The sequence below is a fragment of the Zalophus californianus genome, chromosome 7 (genome assembly GCF_009762305.2).
Source record: "Zalophus californianus isolate mZalCal1 chromosome 7, mZalCal1.pri.v2, whole genome shotgun sequence".
Taxonomy (NCBI): domain Eukaryota; kingdom Metazoa; phylum Chordata; class Mammalia; order Carnivora; family Otariidae; genus Zalophus; species Zalophus californianus.
Window position 1 is genome coordinate 12,318,256 of NC_045601.1, and position 12,400 is coordinate 12,330,655.

At 38.2% G+C, this 12,400-nt stretch overlaps 1 protein-coding gene across 1 annotated transcript in view; it reads left to right on the top strand.

Annotated features, from left to right (window-relative positions):
- The first annotated feature begins 894 nt into the window (after positions 1-894).
- The window catches only part of TFB1M (transcription factor B1, mitochondrial), a 66,472-nt gene continuing 54,966 nt past the window's right edge, over positions 895-12,400 (top strand). Inside the window, exons 1-2 of the mRNA XM_027602353.1 lie at positions 895-1,149; positions 4,031-4,182. Coding sequence (XP_027458154.1) covers positions 1,017-1,149; positions 4,031-4,182 — 285 coding nt within the window. The 5' untranslated portion in view covers positions 895-1,016. The remainder of the gene's footprint in view (positions 1,150-4,030; positions 4,183-12,400) is intronic.

Consider the following 12,400-nt stretch of genomic DNA (forward strand, 5'->3'; position numbering starts at 1 on the left):
CCATACATGTCCAGAAACTTAGACTGGATCTGGGTTCCACAACTTTCTAGCTTTGTGAATATCAATTAATTTACATCACCTCTCTAAATTTTTGTTTCCTCCGCTTTAACCTGAGACTAGTAATATTTATATCGTAAAACTGTTAAAAAATATTCGATATACGCGAAAACACTTCCTGAACTCTAAACAAGGCGGTTTTTCTCATTGACTGGATACGTTTAGAGGGGGCAGAAGAATTGGATTCTACTTCTGGCCTTCTCACTGCAAAACTGTGCTCCGATCCTTCAACCCCTCTGGCCGCGTTCATCCGCTAGACCATTACGGCAGTAACGGCCACCATTGATTACGGACTTAACGTATGCCATGCATTGCACTATGTTCTGAATCTGCACACCAGGCGACTTCTCTCATTTAGTTCTTGCGATTTTAAGGTAGATATGTCCATTTTACAGATGAAAAACTAAGGCTGAAAGAAGTTAGAAACCTGCCATCCGGCACCTACAATACTAACGTTCTAAAAACATCTACCATAAGAGAAAATCGTTAGCAACCAATAGCGTTGGCTCTGTCATTGGCTTTCCCACAATTATCCAGAGAGGAGTCAGGCACGTCTATCCGCCGGGAAATTCACCCCAGAGTGTTCCTGGGCTCCTCGGTCCTCTGCTCCGCCCCTCCGCGTTCCTGTCCAGGCCCCGCCTCGCCCCGCCCCCCGGGCCGCTCTGGCCACCGCCCACCCAGGAGAGACCCCGCCCTCCCCGCACCTCGACACCCTGAAGGGCGAAAAGCAGCGCGTACCCAGCCTGCACTGCTCTTAGCGAGACGCAGCGCATGCGCTCTGGGTGCGCCCAGATTTCCTGTCTGTCCACTGCACTTCCGACGAGGTATATCCGGCCAATAAGGTCGGCTCGGAGGTGGGCCTTAATGCTCCCCGCTCCCGCCCCTCCTTCCCTTCCGTGGAGGAGTTAAGGGCAGCGCGAAAAGTCTGGGGTGGGAGCTGGACGGTTCCGCGGGGCTTTATGGCTGCCTCTCGGACGCTGAGCACTTTCCGTCTCCCGCCACTGCCCACGATTCGAGAAATCATTAAGTTATTCAGGCTGCAAGCAGCGAAGCAGCTATCCCAGAATTTTCTCCTGGACTTGAAGCTGACAGGTGGCTGTCTTCCCAGTGCTCCCCCTCATCCCCGGGGACGTGGGCCGGGGGTTTCGCGCGGACCCTGTGGGCGGGTGTCTGGCGTCAGGCAGTGTGCAGCGGGCCTCAGGTCAGGTCCTTCTACCGCTTTGTGCTGAAAGAACCCCGGAGCACCGCCCAGGAGACGCGTGGAATGAGTTGTTCGCCCGCAGACGCTCGCGGGCGTTTGCGGTGGGCGAGCGAAGGCAGGTTATGTAGACGTCGAGCAGACACTAGGGGAGGCGGGGGTCGCGTACCGTGAAAGGCGGGTGTGGAAATTCGAATCTCGGTGTGTTGACACTATGAAAGCGTGCTGCATGTGTGACTAGTTTTGCTTTCCATGCAATGTAAAGTTATCAGAATTTAAATTAGTGCGGGGAGTTTTTCAATAACATGTCGAAAAAGTATCACTCGTGGGATTACGTTATTTAAACGTTTACTTGTTGAATCCAAAACCCTCGAGGGCGCAAATACTCAGTAAATACATATGAGACAAGCTACTTTGTGCTAGTACTGGAGCTGCAGTTTGGGAGTGAACAAGGCAAAGTCTGTCCTCAGGGAGCTTACATTTCTAGAAAGTTTACATTTCCACCCTTTTAAGTCACTTTTTATGAGGTAAAATTTACGTGCAATAAAATGAACCAGTTAAAAGTGCACGGTTTGATGAGTTTTGACAGACATACATAACCGCTACCCTCGTTTCTTGATGATATTTTCTTCTAAAAGGTGAGGTTGCAAGAATAACAGGTATTATTATAAGTATGTCCACTAATTTACTGTTGGAGTATTTACTGTATTTGAGGTTTTGATATTTAATTCCATTTTGGCCCGTCATGAGAGGCTGAGAAGATCAGTAAATCTTACCCAAAAAGTTCATTTTCAGTTAAATGAAGTATAGGCCACAAACCATGAATAACATGTTTTATTTCTTGGATGTGGAGTCTTTATTCTGCTAGTAGAAATATGATTTTGGGTAAAACAGCTTAACTAAGCTTCAGTTTCTCATCTGTTAATTGGAGGAAAGCCCCTACTGCAAGAGCTTTAAAGGGTTACCCACCTCTAAAATTCTTTAGTTCTAGTAGTAACTAGAATCAGCCTTGTCTGGCATTCCTTAGTCACATTTTGCAGGTATAAAGCACCATTCTTAAAACGGAAAATATAGGTCTTTATATTTTTAATGTAGAAAAAAATCCTTCATTTACAGTATCATGTGTGCGCCTTTATTCACTCTCAGGAGTAAATTCAGGAACGCAAGAGAAGGGAGATTAAAGTACTTGTCTGAGGTGAGAAGCTCAGGTGGGAGCAGATGCTTCCTGAATTGACAGTGCCTTTTTGATATTCATTTGTATTTGAATGTGCCTGAAAAGTCTGAGGGCAGAGCCCCTGACCTCTCAACTATACTAGCTCTCCATTTAAGAATATTAAATTCATAATGTCTGCGCTTAAGGTATCAATTCTATTCCTTCTAAAAGGCATTGTTCTGGAGTGGAGGAAGGATTGCTTTAGAATTTACACCTGAGCTGGAGTCCCTTCTCTTCCATTTGCTTTCTAGATGACCTTGCACAAATCAAACAATAGACAAGGAAATTGAAAAGTTCAGAGAAGTTAAATTGGGGTAGTAGTTCTTAATGTGTTGGAAGGTTTGGAAGAATTGTGAGATGCAAGCGAGAGAGCGTGTACAGCACCTAAAACAAATGGTGAGCATATTACTAATTCCCGCCCAGCACCAGTTAAAAGACAAAACTATTTTAGGATGGCCTAGTCGGTTTAGTGTCCCACTCTTGATTTCTGCTCAGGTCATGATCTTGGAGTGGTGAGATTGAGCCCAGCATGGGGCTCCACACTCAGCGGGGAGTCTGCTTGAGATTCTCTCCCTCTCCCTCTGCCCCTTCCCCTCACTCTTTCTCTAAATCTTAAAAAAAAAAAAAAAAATTATTTTTGCCGTTAAGCCTACAAAAATGATAGTCTGCATCTCTGAACACTGCAAAGAAGTGTTGGTATGTTTTCAGTGGCTAAATTTCCACTATCCCAGGAGGCCCAGTTACTTGGATTTCAGTATCTCAGTCAGTAAGACCAGCCCATTATATGTTTTTCCAGAAGTGATAATTGGTTGCAATGAATCCTCAATAATCTTTTTCATGATCTCTTAAGCTCTGTTAACTTAAAGAGGTTGATTAATTTAAAATACTAACTTTTCCATATCAATTTGCATACTTGCAAAGCTTTAAACATGTCCACTGATAAGTTTAACTTTTTCCCCAAAATGACCAAGAATCTAAATTTGTGCTAGTCCTATGGGTAGAGTAGGAAGGAACGAGTAGGTAAGAACTTGTTGCTGTGGCCTTATTGACCATCTAGATGTCTGTAGGTAAAAATGAGACTACCAGCACTTTTTGCTTTGGGATTTCAAACTAGCAGCATTGGAAATTCTGAATGTAAAACTAGTTTTACTTACTCAAATATCCAGTATTTGGCAACTATAGAGAGATGGTGCATGCTCACCTGGTCAGTTCTTAGGAATTGATTGATTGGTTTGGTGGAGGAACAGATAGAAAATACAGTATTAACTATGTAATTGATTGGTTTGGTGGAGGAACAGATAGAAAATACAGTATTAACTAATTTAAGTTAGGAAGTTTGTCGTGATAATCCTATTTTTGTTAAGGGACTGACGATACAAATAAACTATGTTGTGGTAGAATAGGGAATGGCCACTATATGTTGTTTAGGTTAAGAGTTAAATAATCAGACAAATATGATGTAAAGGATTAGTTGAGTAATGGTTGATAAGAATTTGTGGAGATTGTTGTTAAATTTTGTACATTAAAATTTATCAAGACAATTAAAACATTCTTTTTTCTAGATAAAATCGTGAGGAAAGCTGGGAATCTGACAAATGCTTACGTTTATGAAGTGGGCCCTGGGCCAGGGGGAATCACAAGATCCATTCTCAATGCCAATGTTGCTGAACTTTTGGTGGTTGAAAAGGATAGTCGATTTATTCCTGGATTACAGGTAAGATACTTAAAATGTCTTCTTTAGAAGGCAAAAAAAAAACGATTTAAATCTTCAGGCCATGATTCTTAAACTTCAGGATATCCCAAGGATTATATAGGTTGCTCTTCAAACTACAGATCTCCAGGCCCCATTCCAAAGATTTGGATTCCATAGTCTGGAGAGGTCTAGGAATTGCATTTCTTTTTTTTTTTTTTTTTTTTTTTTTACTTTTTGAGTTTTTGTTGTTTTTTTTGTTTGTTTTTTAAGATTTTTATTTATTTCACAGAGAGAGACACAGCGAGAGAGGGAACACAAGCAGGGGGAGTGGGAGAGGGAGAAGCAGGCTCCCTGAGCAGGGAGCCCCATGCGGGGCTTGATCCCAGGACCCTGGGATCATGACTTGAGCTGAAGGCAGACGCTTACGACTGAGCCACCCAGGTGCCCCTAGGAGTTGCATTTCTTTTTCTTTTTTTTTCTTTTTAAGATTTTATTTATTCATTTGAGACACAGAGATAGAGAGGAAGAGGGAGAAGCACGCTCCCCTGCTGAGCCAGGAGCCTGACGTGGGGCTTGATCCCAGGACCCTGGGATCATGACCCGAGCTGAGGGCACACGCTTAACCATCTGAGCCAACCAGGTGCCCCAGGAATTGCATTTCTGACAAGCATCCCAGCATGGTCTGTTGACCACTACCTGAATAAACCTGCGTTATGCATCAATGCTAGACAAACTAGTTGCTTTGTGTGATCTTTTTTTTAACAGCCATGCGTGTTCTGGCCCATTCCTAAAAAATAAGTAAATAATGCCAATAATGACTTAGTTACTGGCATGATTTATGAGAACTTCATTTAGATTCAGAAAATCATTTCTACAAGCAAAAAATGGAGAAAACATTTGCTTTTTAAAGAGATTAATTGTTTAGCTTAAGTATTTGGTAAGAACTTAAGTGAAGAAATGAAGTTGTACCGCTGTACACATAGATTTAAGATGAGGTTTGAATGAAGTGATACATGCATCTTTAAAACAGGTGCCATTGTTATATGAGAAATATTTGAGGGAACTGGGCATGTTTCAGTTGGAGAAGAGGAGCCTTGGGTGAGGAGATTCATAGCTGTCTCTGAAAAGGTAGCAGTGAAGAGGATAGCTTATTTTGATTTCTAAAAAAAGAACTAATACAAATAGGTGGGAACTGAGGGAGGCTGATGTGGATTTAAAATAAGGAGGGACTTATATTTTTTAAATAAGGAGGGACTTATATTTTTTAATAAGGAGGCAAACAGTGAAACCCATTATATCAGGGATTTTGTAAAGGCAGTTCTTCACAGGGGGGCACTTAATGGCTAAAGGGCCTTTGTTTGATACCTCTGTAATTCTAAAACTTTAGAAGAGCCCTTAGCCTTTGGCTTAGATGAGTAGCAATTTATTTTGTGAGTCCAACAGAATAATAAAGTTATCTACATTATCACTTTCACACAAGAGACAAATTGGTTTAAAATTAGTACAGTCTAATGCTTGTATGTGCAATAATTGAAAAAGGTTTCATTTCTACCAGAACAGTTTGAGGAAATTTGTGTGAAAATCTAGGGCTTTGTATGCATGCAACTGATTTTTTTTTTTTTTTTAAAGAAACCTGGTGATTTCTTTCTTCTTATTGGGCTACATTTTGTTTTATGCTTCAAAAAAATTATATAATATTTAGTTTTATCTAATTTTACCACCCTATTGACAGAATTAGTTTCAGATTTATAACTATTTTGGGATTCTCATATGGTACATATTCCTTGATGTGGAATTTTAATAGTGATTTTTGCTTTGAACTACATTCTTCTTTGAAGAACTGTATCTCAATCAGAGGTGAAAGTGGAAATATCTTATTTTTGGTGAGATCATGAGGTAATGAAAAGAAGCTGAATAACACTATGTAATTCCCTTTAGGTTTCTTCATCTAGCCCTTTCTGGACATGGGGAATACTCATTTGACTTTTTTGCACTTGAAGAGACTTCCTAACCCTCAATCTTACTGTCTGTTAGACGTAATTCTTTCTCATGAGGCAAGGAGGTGAATCAAATTTCTGTTCATCCCCACCTGAATTTACATATTCTCTTTTCCTGATCTCAACTAAGATCTTTGAAGACAGACTATTTAAAAGGCAACTACACGCTTCTCTTTTCAGCTGCCCCACCAAGACCCTGCACTCCTAACCCCTGCCTTGTTTTATTTGTCTCATTAGATTGATCATCTGATACACTATATTTTCTTATTTGTTGTCTATCTTACCCCTCTGGAATGTCAGTGCCAAGAGCATGGAGATTTTTATGTGTTTCGTTCTCTGTTCTGTCTACCACATGTAACTGTGGCTGGCATGTAGCAGGTGTTCAATAATGTCTTCTATGGGAAAATAAAACGTTGACTAATGTATATGTATCTATCTAATTAACCAACTAAATATGTCATTTAATAGTGAAAATGAATAATTGTGCAGCATTGATTATTAAAAAGTTGTGTGCTCTTTTTTCTAAATATAAAGATTTATTTCAAGGTAAATTGTTCTGTAAGAATTGTGTATTTGTCTTATCTGTTTCTGTAGAAGCAAAATTCTTAGTGTCTTCTATTGCAGGAAAGGAGTTTGCCTTAAAAAGAAATGTTGGGTACTAACATATCAAGTAGATTTCTTTTTCCTATAAAGAATGTTTCAATATGTAAAACCACTTTCATTTAGAGGTACTAAATTAATCATAAAACAGTAAAGGCAGAAGGAGTGATCTGTTTTAAGGATTCCATTTTAATGGTTTCTAAGCTAATAGAATCACTTTTTAAAGAAATTGTAATAATTTATAAAATGTCTTCTAGCTGAAACTACGTCATTTGTATCCTAATCCAATTCTTACGATATCATCATGAGGCATCTTAGGGCCTTAGGGGAAAGAACATAGTGCTAACATGCAGGTTTCATTGTCAGCATGTTGTAAAGTAAAAAAACATGTCTCTTCTAGTATGTGAACACATAATAGGATAGTTTTGTGGTGAAGAACACAGACTTAAGTGTCAGATTGGTTTTGACTTTGGGCTCTATCATTTACTGGTTATGTCTTCGGGCAGTTAACTATGTCCTCTGTGCCTCAATTTGCTCATAGGATTGTAATGAGGATTAAATTAATGCCTCATACTTAGTTAAGCACTCAGTATAATTTTCGATATAAATAATCAATTATTGTCCCTCTGCCTTGGGCATCTGTTAATTAAGGATTGATCAGGAGACTGCTTATCTGGAAAGAGGTATAGGAGAACTGTAAAGTTATTCCTTTGGAACACTAGAATATAAATCCCCAGTGCTGTGGAAACGTTTCTCCCAACTCCTCAAGTTAACATTGGATATCTAGGGTTTCTTTCTCTTAATGTTGTCGCATTCTCTTGTGATTGTACATTTTTAGGTTTTTTTTTTAATTTTTTAGTTGCTTATTGTTGTTACATTTTTATGGCTGAGTGGATTTGCTGTGCTTTGGAGGGGAGTGAGATTTTTTGGTACCTCAGGAACTTGAGGTTTTGTTCTTCCCCCATTTCTGAACTGGAGAGAACAACGTAAGTAATACATTCTCCTTGAAGTAAATAATCTGGGTTCTTCATTTTTTTCCTGTTTTGTTATTAATATATAAAATCTTTAAAACAATCGTATTTATGGAGGGCTTACTGCACTAAGTACTTTGTTTTACAGCTTTATTGAGTATTATTGATGTGCAGTAAACTATACATGTTAAAAGTATACAGATTACCGAATTTTGACAAATAAAATCTCCTGAAACCATCACCACAGTTGAGATAATGAACATCCATCACCTTCAAGATTCCTCATTTTCCTTTATAATTCATCCCTCCCTCCTCCCCTTTCCTATCTTCAGACAACCATTGTTCTGTTTTGTCACTATAGGATATTTCCCATTTTTTTAGAATTTTATATAAATGGAATCGTACAGTATATGCTCTTTTTTGTCTTACGTCTTTTACTGAGCATAAGTATTTTGAGATTCATCCATGTTGGGGTGTTTATCAATAGTTTGATTTTTTTTTTTATTGCTGATTAGTATTCCATTGTATGGGTATGCCAAGTTTGTAAATCCATTCACTAGTGATGGACTTTGGGTTGTTTTCATTTTTTGGCAATTAGGTATAGAGCTATCATTAACATTCACATGCAAGTCTTTGTGTGAATATATACTTTTATTTCTCTTGAGAAAAGAATTAGATGTGGAGTGTCTGAGTCTTATGGTAGGTGTATGTTAAACTTTTTGTGAAACTACCAAACTGTTTTATAAAGTGGCTGTACCATTTAACATTCCCCCCAGCTATGCATGAGAGTTCCCTTAACTTCACACGCTTCTCACACTTGGTATGGTCAATCTTTTAAATGGTAACCATCCAGATGAGCATATAGTAGTATCTTAATGTGGTTTTTATTTGCATTTTCCTGATCAGTAATACTGGACATATTTTCTTAAGATTTATTTATGTTTAGAAAGAGAGTGTGAGGGGGGCCAGAGGGAGAGGGAAAGAGAAAATCCTCAAGCAGAAAACCCACTGAGTGCAGAGCCCAATGTGGGGCTTGATCCCAGGACCCTGAGATCATGACCTGAGCTGAAAGCAAAAGTCAACCGCTTAACCCACTGAGCGCCCAGGTGCCCCTGGACATATTTTCATGTGTTTATTTGCCATCTGTATATCTTCTTTGGAGAATTGTGCAACATTTTGAGCATTTCTTGTTTTGTCTTCGTATTGCTGTATGGTAGGAAATCTTTATATATTTTGTCAGATACATGTTTTGTAGTGCTTTCTACTCAAATGGGATTTACCTTTTCACTTTTGACATTTAACAGTGTCTTTGAAAGAGTAAACTTAGTTTTAATGTACAGTTTATCAGTTTTTTCCTTTTGAATTTTATGCTTTTTGCATCTTATGTTAAAAAATAATTGTTAAAACAAGAACTAAGAATTTCCATGTTTTCTTCTAGATGTTTTATAATTTCAAGTTTTTCATGTAGGTTTATGATAAATTTTGAGTTACCTTTTGTGTGTAGTGTGAGGAAGGAGTAGAGGTTCATTTTTTTTCCATCATTTGTTGAAAATGTTATCTTTTCCTCATTGAATTGCCTTGCTCCTATTGTCAAAAATCAACTGGTCTTATGAATGGTGGTCTGTTTCTGGACTTCCAGTTCTTTTCTGTTGATATAAGTCTGTTTTTTTCACTGAGACCAACCTGTATTGGTTACCATAGCTTTATAGTAAGACTTGACAGCAGGTAATTTAAGTCTTCTGACCTTACCTTTCCTTCCAAAATTGTTTTGGCTATTCTGTAACCCCTTTACATTTCCATATAGTTGTAAAATTAGATCATCAATTTCCTTTTTTTTTTTTTTCCTTAAAGCCTGGTGGGACTTTGATTAGGATTGGACTAAAACTATAGATCACTGTAAGGAGAACTGGGATCTTAATGGCATAAGCTTCTGATTTGTAAATATGGTATGTCTCCCTGTTTATTTAGGTTTTCTTCATTTTTTCTCAACAGTGTTTCATAGTTCTAAGTATACAAGTCTTGCACATCTTTTGTCAAATTTACCCCTATGTCCTATTTTTTGATGCCATTGTACTTAGTATTGGTTTTTAGTTTTGATTTCCATTTGTTTGTTGCTCCTGTGTAGAAATACCATCTGTTTTGATGTGGACTTTGTATCCTGCAACTTTGCTGTGCTCACTTCTTTGTGGCGCTTTTGTAGATTTCTTAAGATTGTCTGCATGTGTTATCATTTCGTTTGCAATAAAGACCGTTTTTACCTTCTCCATTTCAATATCTTTGCCTCTGTTTCTTCTTGTCTTGACTAGAATCTCCAGTACAATGTTGAGCAGAAAACTAGGAGTAGACCTCCTTGCCTATCCCTGATCTCAGGGGGAAAGCGTTCAGACTTTTACCATTGAGTATGATGTTAGTTGTAGGTTTTTCCTGGATCTCCTTTTTCAGACTGAGGAAGGTCCATCTGTTCCTAGTTTGCTGAGAGGTCGTGGTGCTTTGTTTGGTTTTTGTTTTTGTTTTAAATAATGGATGTTGAGTTTGCAGAAATACTTTTTCTGAGTTTATTGAGATAGTCATATGGCTTTTTTTTTTTTTTAGTTATTTTTTTTTTCTAATGGTAAATCAACCATCTGTAGAATCTCCTCATTCCTGATATTGGTAAATTGTGTGTGTCTCTTTTTTTCTGATCAGTCTGGCTGCATATTGGTGAACTTTATTGATCTTCTCAAAAAAGAACAAAAAAGCTCTTGATTTCATAGATCTTTCTGTCTTGGGTTCCGTTTTCTATTTCGTTGATTTCTGCTCTGAAATCTTTATGTTATTCTGTTTCCTTGAGGTTTACTTTGTTCTTTCTATAGTTTTTTTTTTAATTTTTTGTTGTTTTGTTAATCACCATACATTACATCATTAGTTTTTGATGTAGTGTTCCATGATTCATTGTTTGTACGTAAAACCCAGTGCTCCACGCAGAACGTGCCCTCTTTAATACCCATCACCAGACTAAGCCATCCCCCCACCCCCCTCCCCTCTAGAACCCTCAGTTTGTTTTTCAGAGTCCATCGTCTCTCATGGTTCGTCTCCCCCTCCGATTTACTCCCCTTCGTTCTTCCCCTCCTGCTATGTTTTTTTTTTCTTAACATATATTGCATTATTTGTTTCAGAGGTACAGATCTGTGATTCAGTAGTCTTGCACACTTCACAGCGCTCACCATAGCACATCTTTCTATAGTTTTTTTAAGGTGGAAGCTCAGGTTGATTCTTTGAAGCCTTTCTGATTTTCTTATAGGTGTTTAGTGCTATAAATATCCCTCTCAGTACAACCTGAGCAGAATCCCACAAATTTTGATAGGTTGTGTTTTCATTTTCATTCATTCATAATGAATGAAATTTACTAATTTACTTTAAATTTTGTTGAGGTATTAGACCTAAAGACTTCTGGAAGAAGTTCGGAATTCCCGTATAAATCTTCAACTCCAATTTCCCTTTTTATTTCTTATTTGACTTGTTGGGTTACTTAGATGTGTATCATTTAGCTTGTAAATTTTGGTGTTTTTCAGATATCTTTCTGTTATTAGTTTTTCATTCCATTGTGATCAGAGAACATACTTAGCATGACTTGAGTAATTTTAATTTATAGTTGTTTTATGGTGTACATATGGTTTGTCTTGGTAAGTGTTCCTGATGCATTTGAAAAGAATATGCATTCTGCTGAAAAGAATGTATTCCCCCCAGGGTGCCTAGGTGGCTCAGTCGTTAAGCATCTGCCTTCGGCTCAGGTCATGATCCCAGGGTCCTGGGATCCAGCCCTGCATCTGGCTCCCCGCTCTGCTTCTTCTCCCACTCCCCCTGCTTGTGTTCCCTTTCTCGCTGTGTCTCTCTCTGTCAAATAAATAAATACAATCTTTAAAAAAAAAAAAAGTGTATTCCCCTGTAAGGATATGCATTTTGGTGAAAAAGGATACGCATCTTCTGTTGTTGGATGCTACAGAAATTTCAGTTAGGTCAAGTTGGGGTTATTCAAGTCTTCTATGTGAGTTTCTGCTTGTTCTATTATTTATTAAGAGAAGGGTATTGAAATCTCCAGTTCTAACTGCAGACTTGTCTGTCTCTCCTTGCAGTTCTATCAGTTTTTCTTTCATCTATTTTGAAGCACTGTTATTAGGTGCATGAACATTTAGGACTGTTATGTCTTTGTGATGAATTGGTTCCTCTGTCATTATGAAATGATCTCCATGACCCCTGGTGATATTCTTTCCTCTAAAATCTACCTTGATAATGTAGCCATTCCAGCTTTCTTTTGTTTAATGTTAGAGTGATAAAGTTTTTCATCCTTTTTATTTGTGTCTTTATATTTAAAGTGGATTTCTTGTAGGAAGCATATAGCTGGGTCTTGCTTTTTTCTCATCAATCTGATCATCTCTGCCTTCTGTATTAGTTTTCTGTTGTTGCTGTAACAAATTACCACAAATGCAATAGCTTAAAATGACACAAATTTATTCTCTTACAGTTCTGGGGATAAGAAGTCTAAAATGAAGGTCAGTAGGGCTCTATTCCTTTTCTGGAGGCTTCAGGGTAGAATTGTTTCCTTGCCTTTTTCAGCTTCTGGAGGCCACTTGCATTTATTAGTCCCTGAACGTCTTGCTTCTGTATCTACTATTGACTTTAATCCTTCTGTCT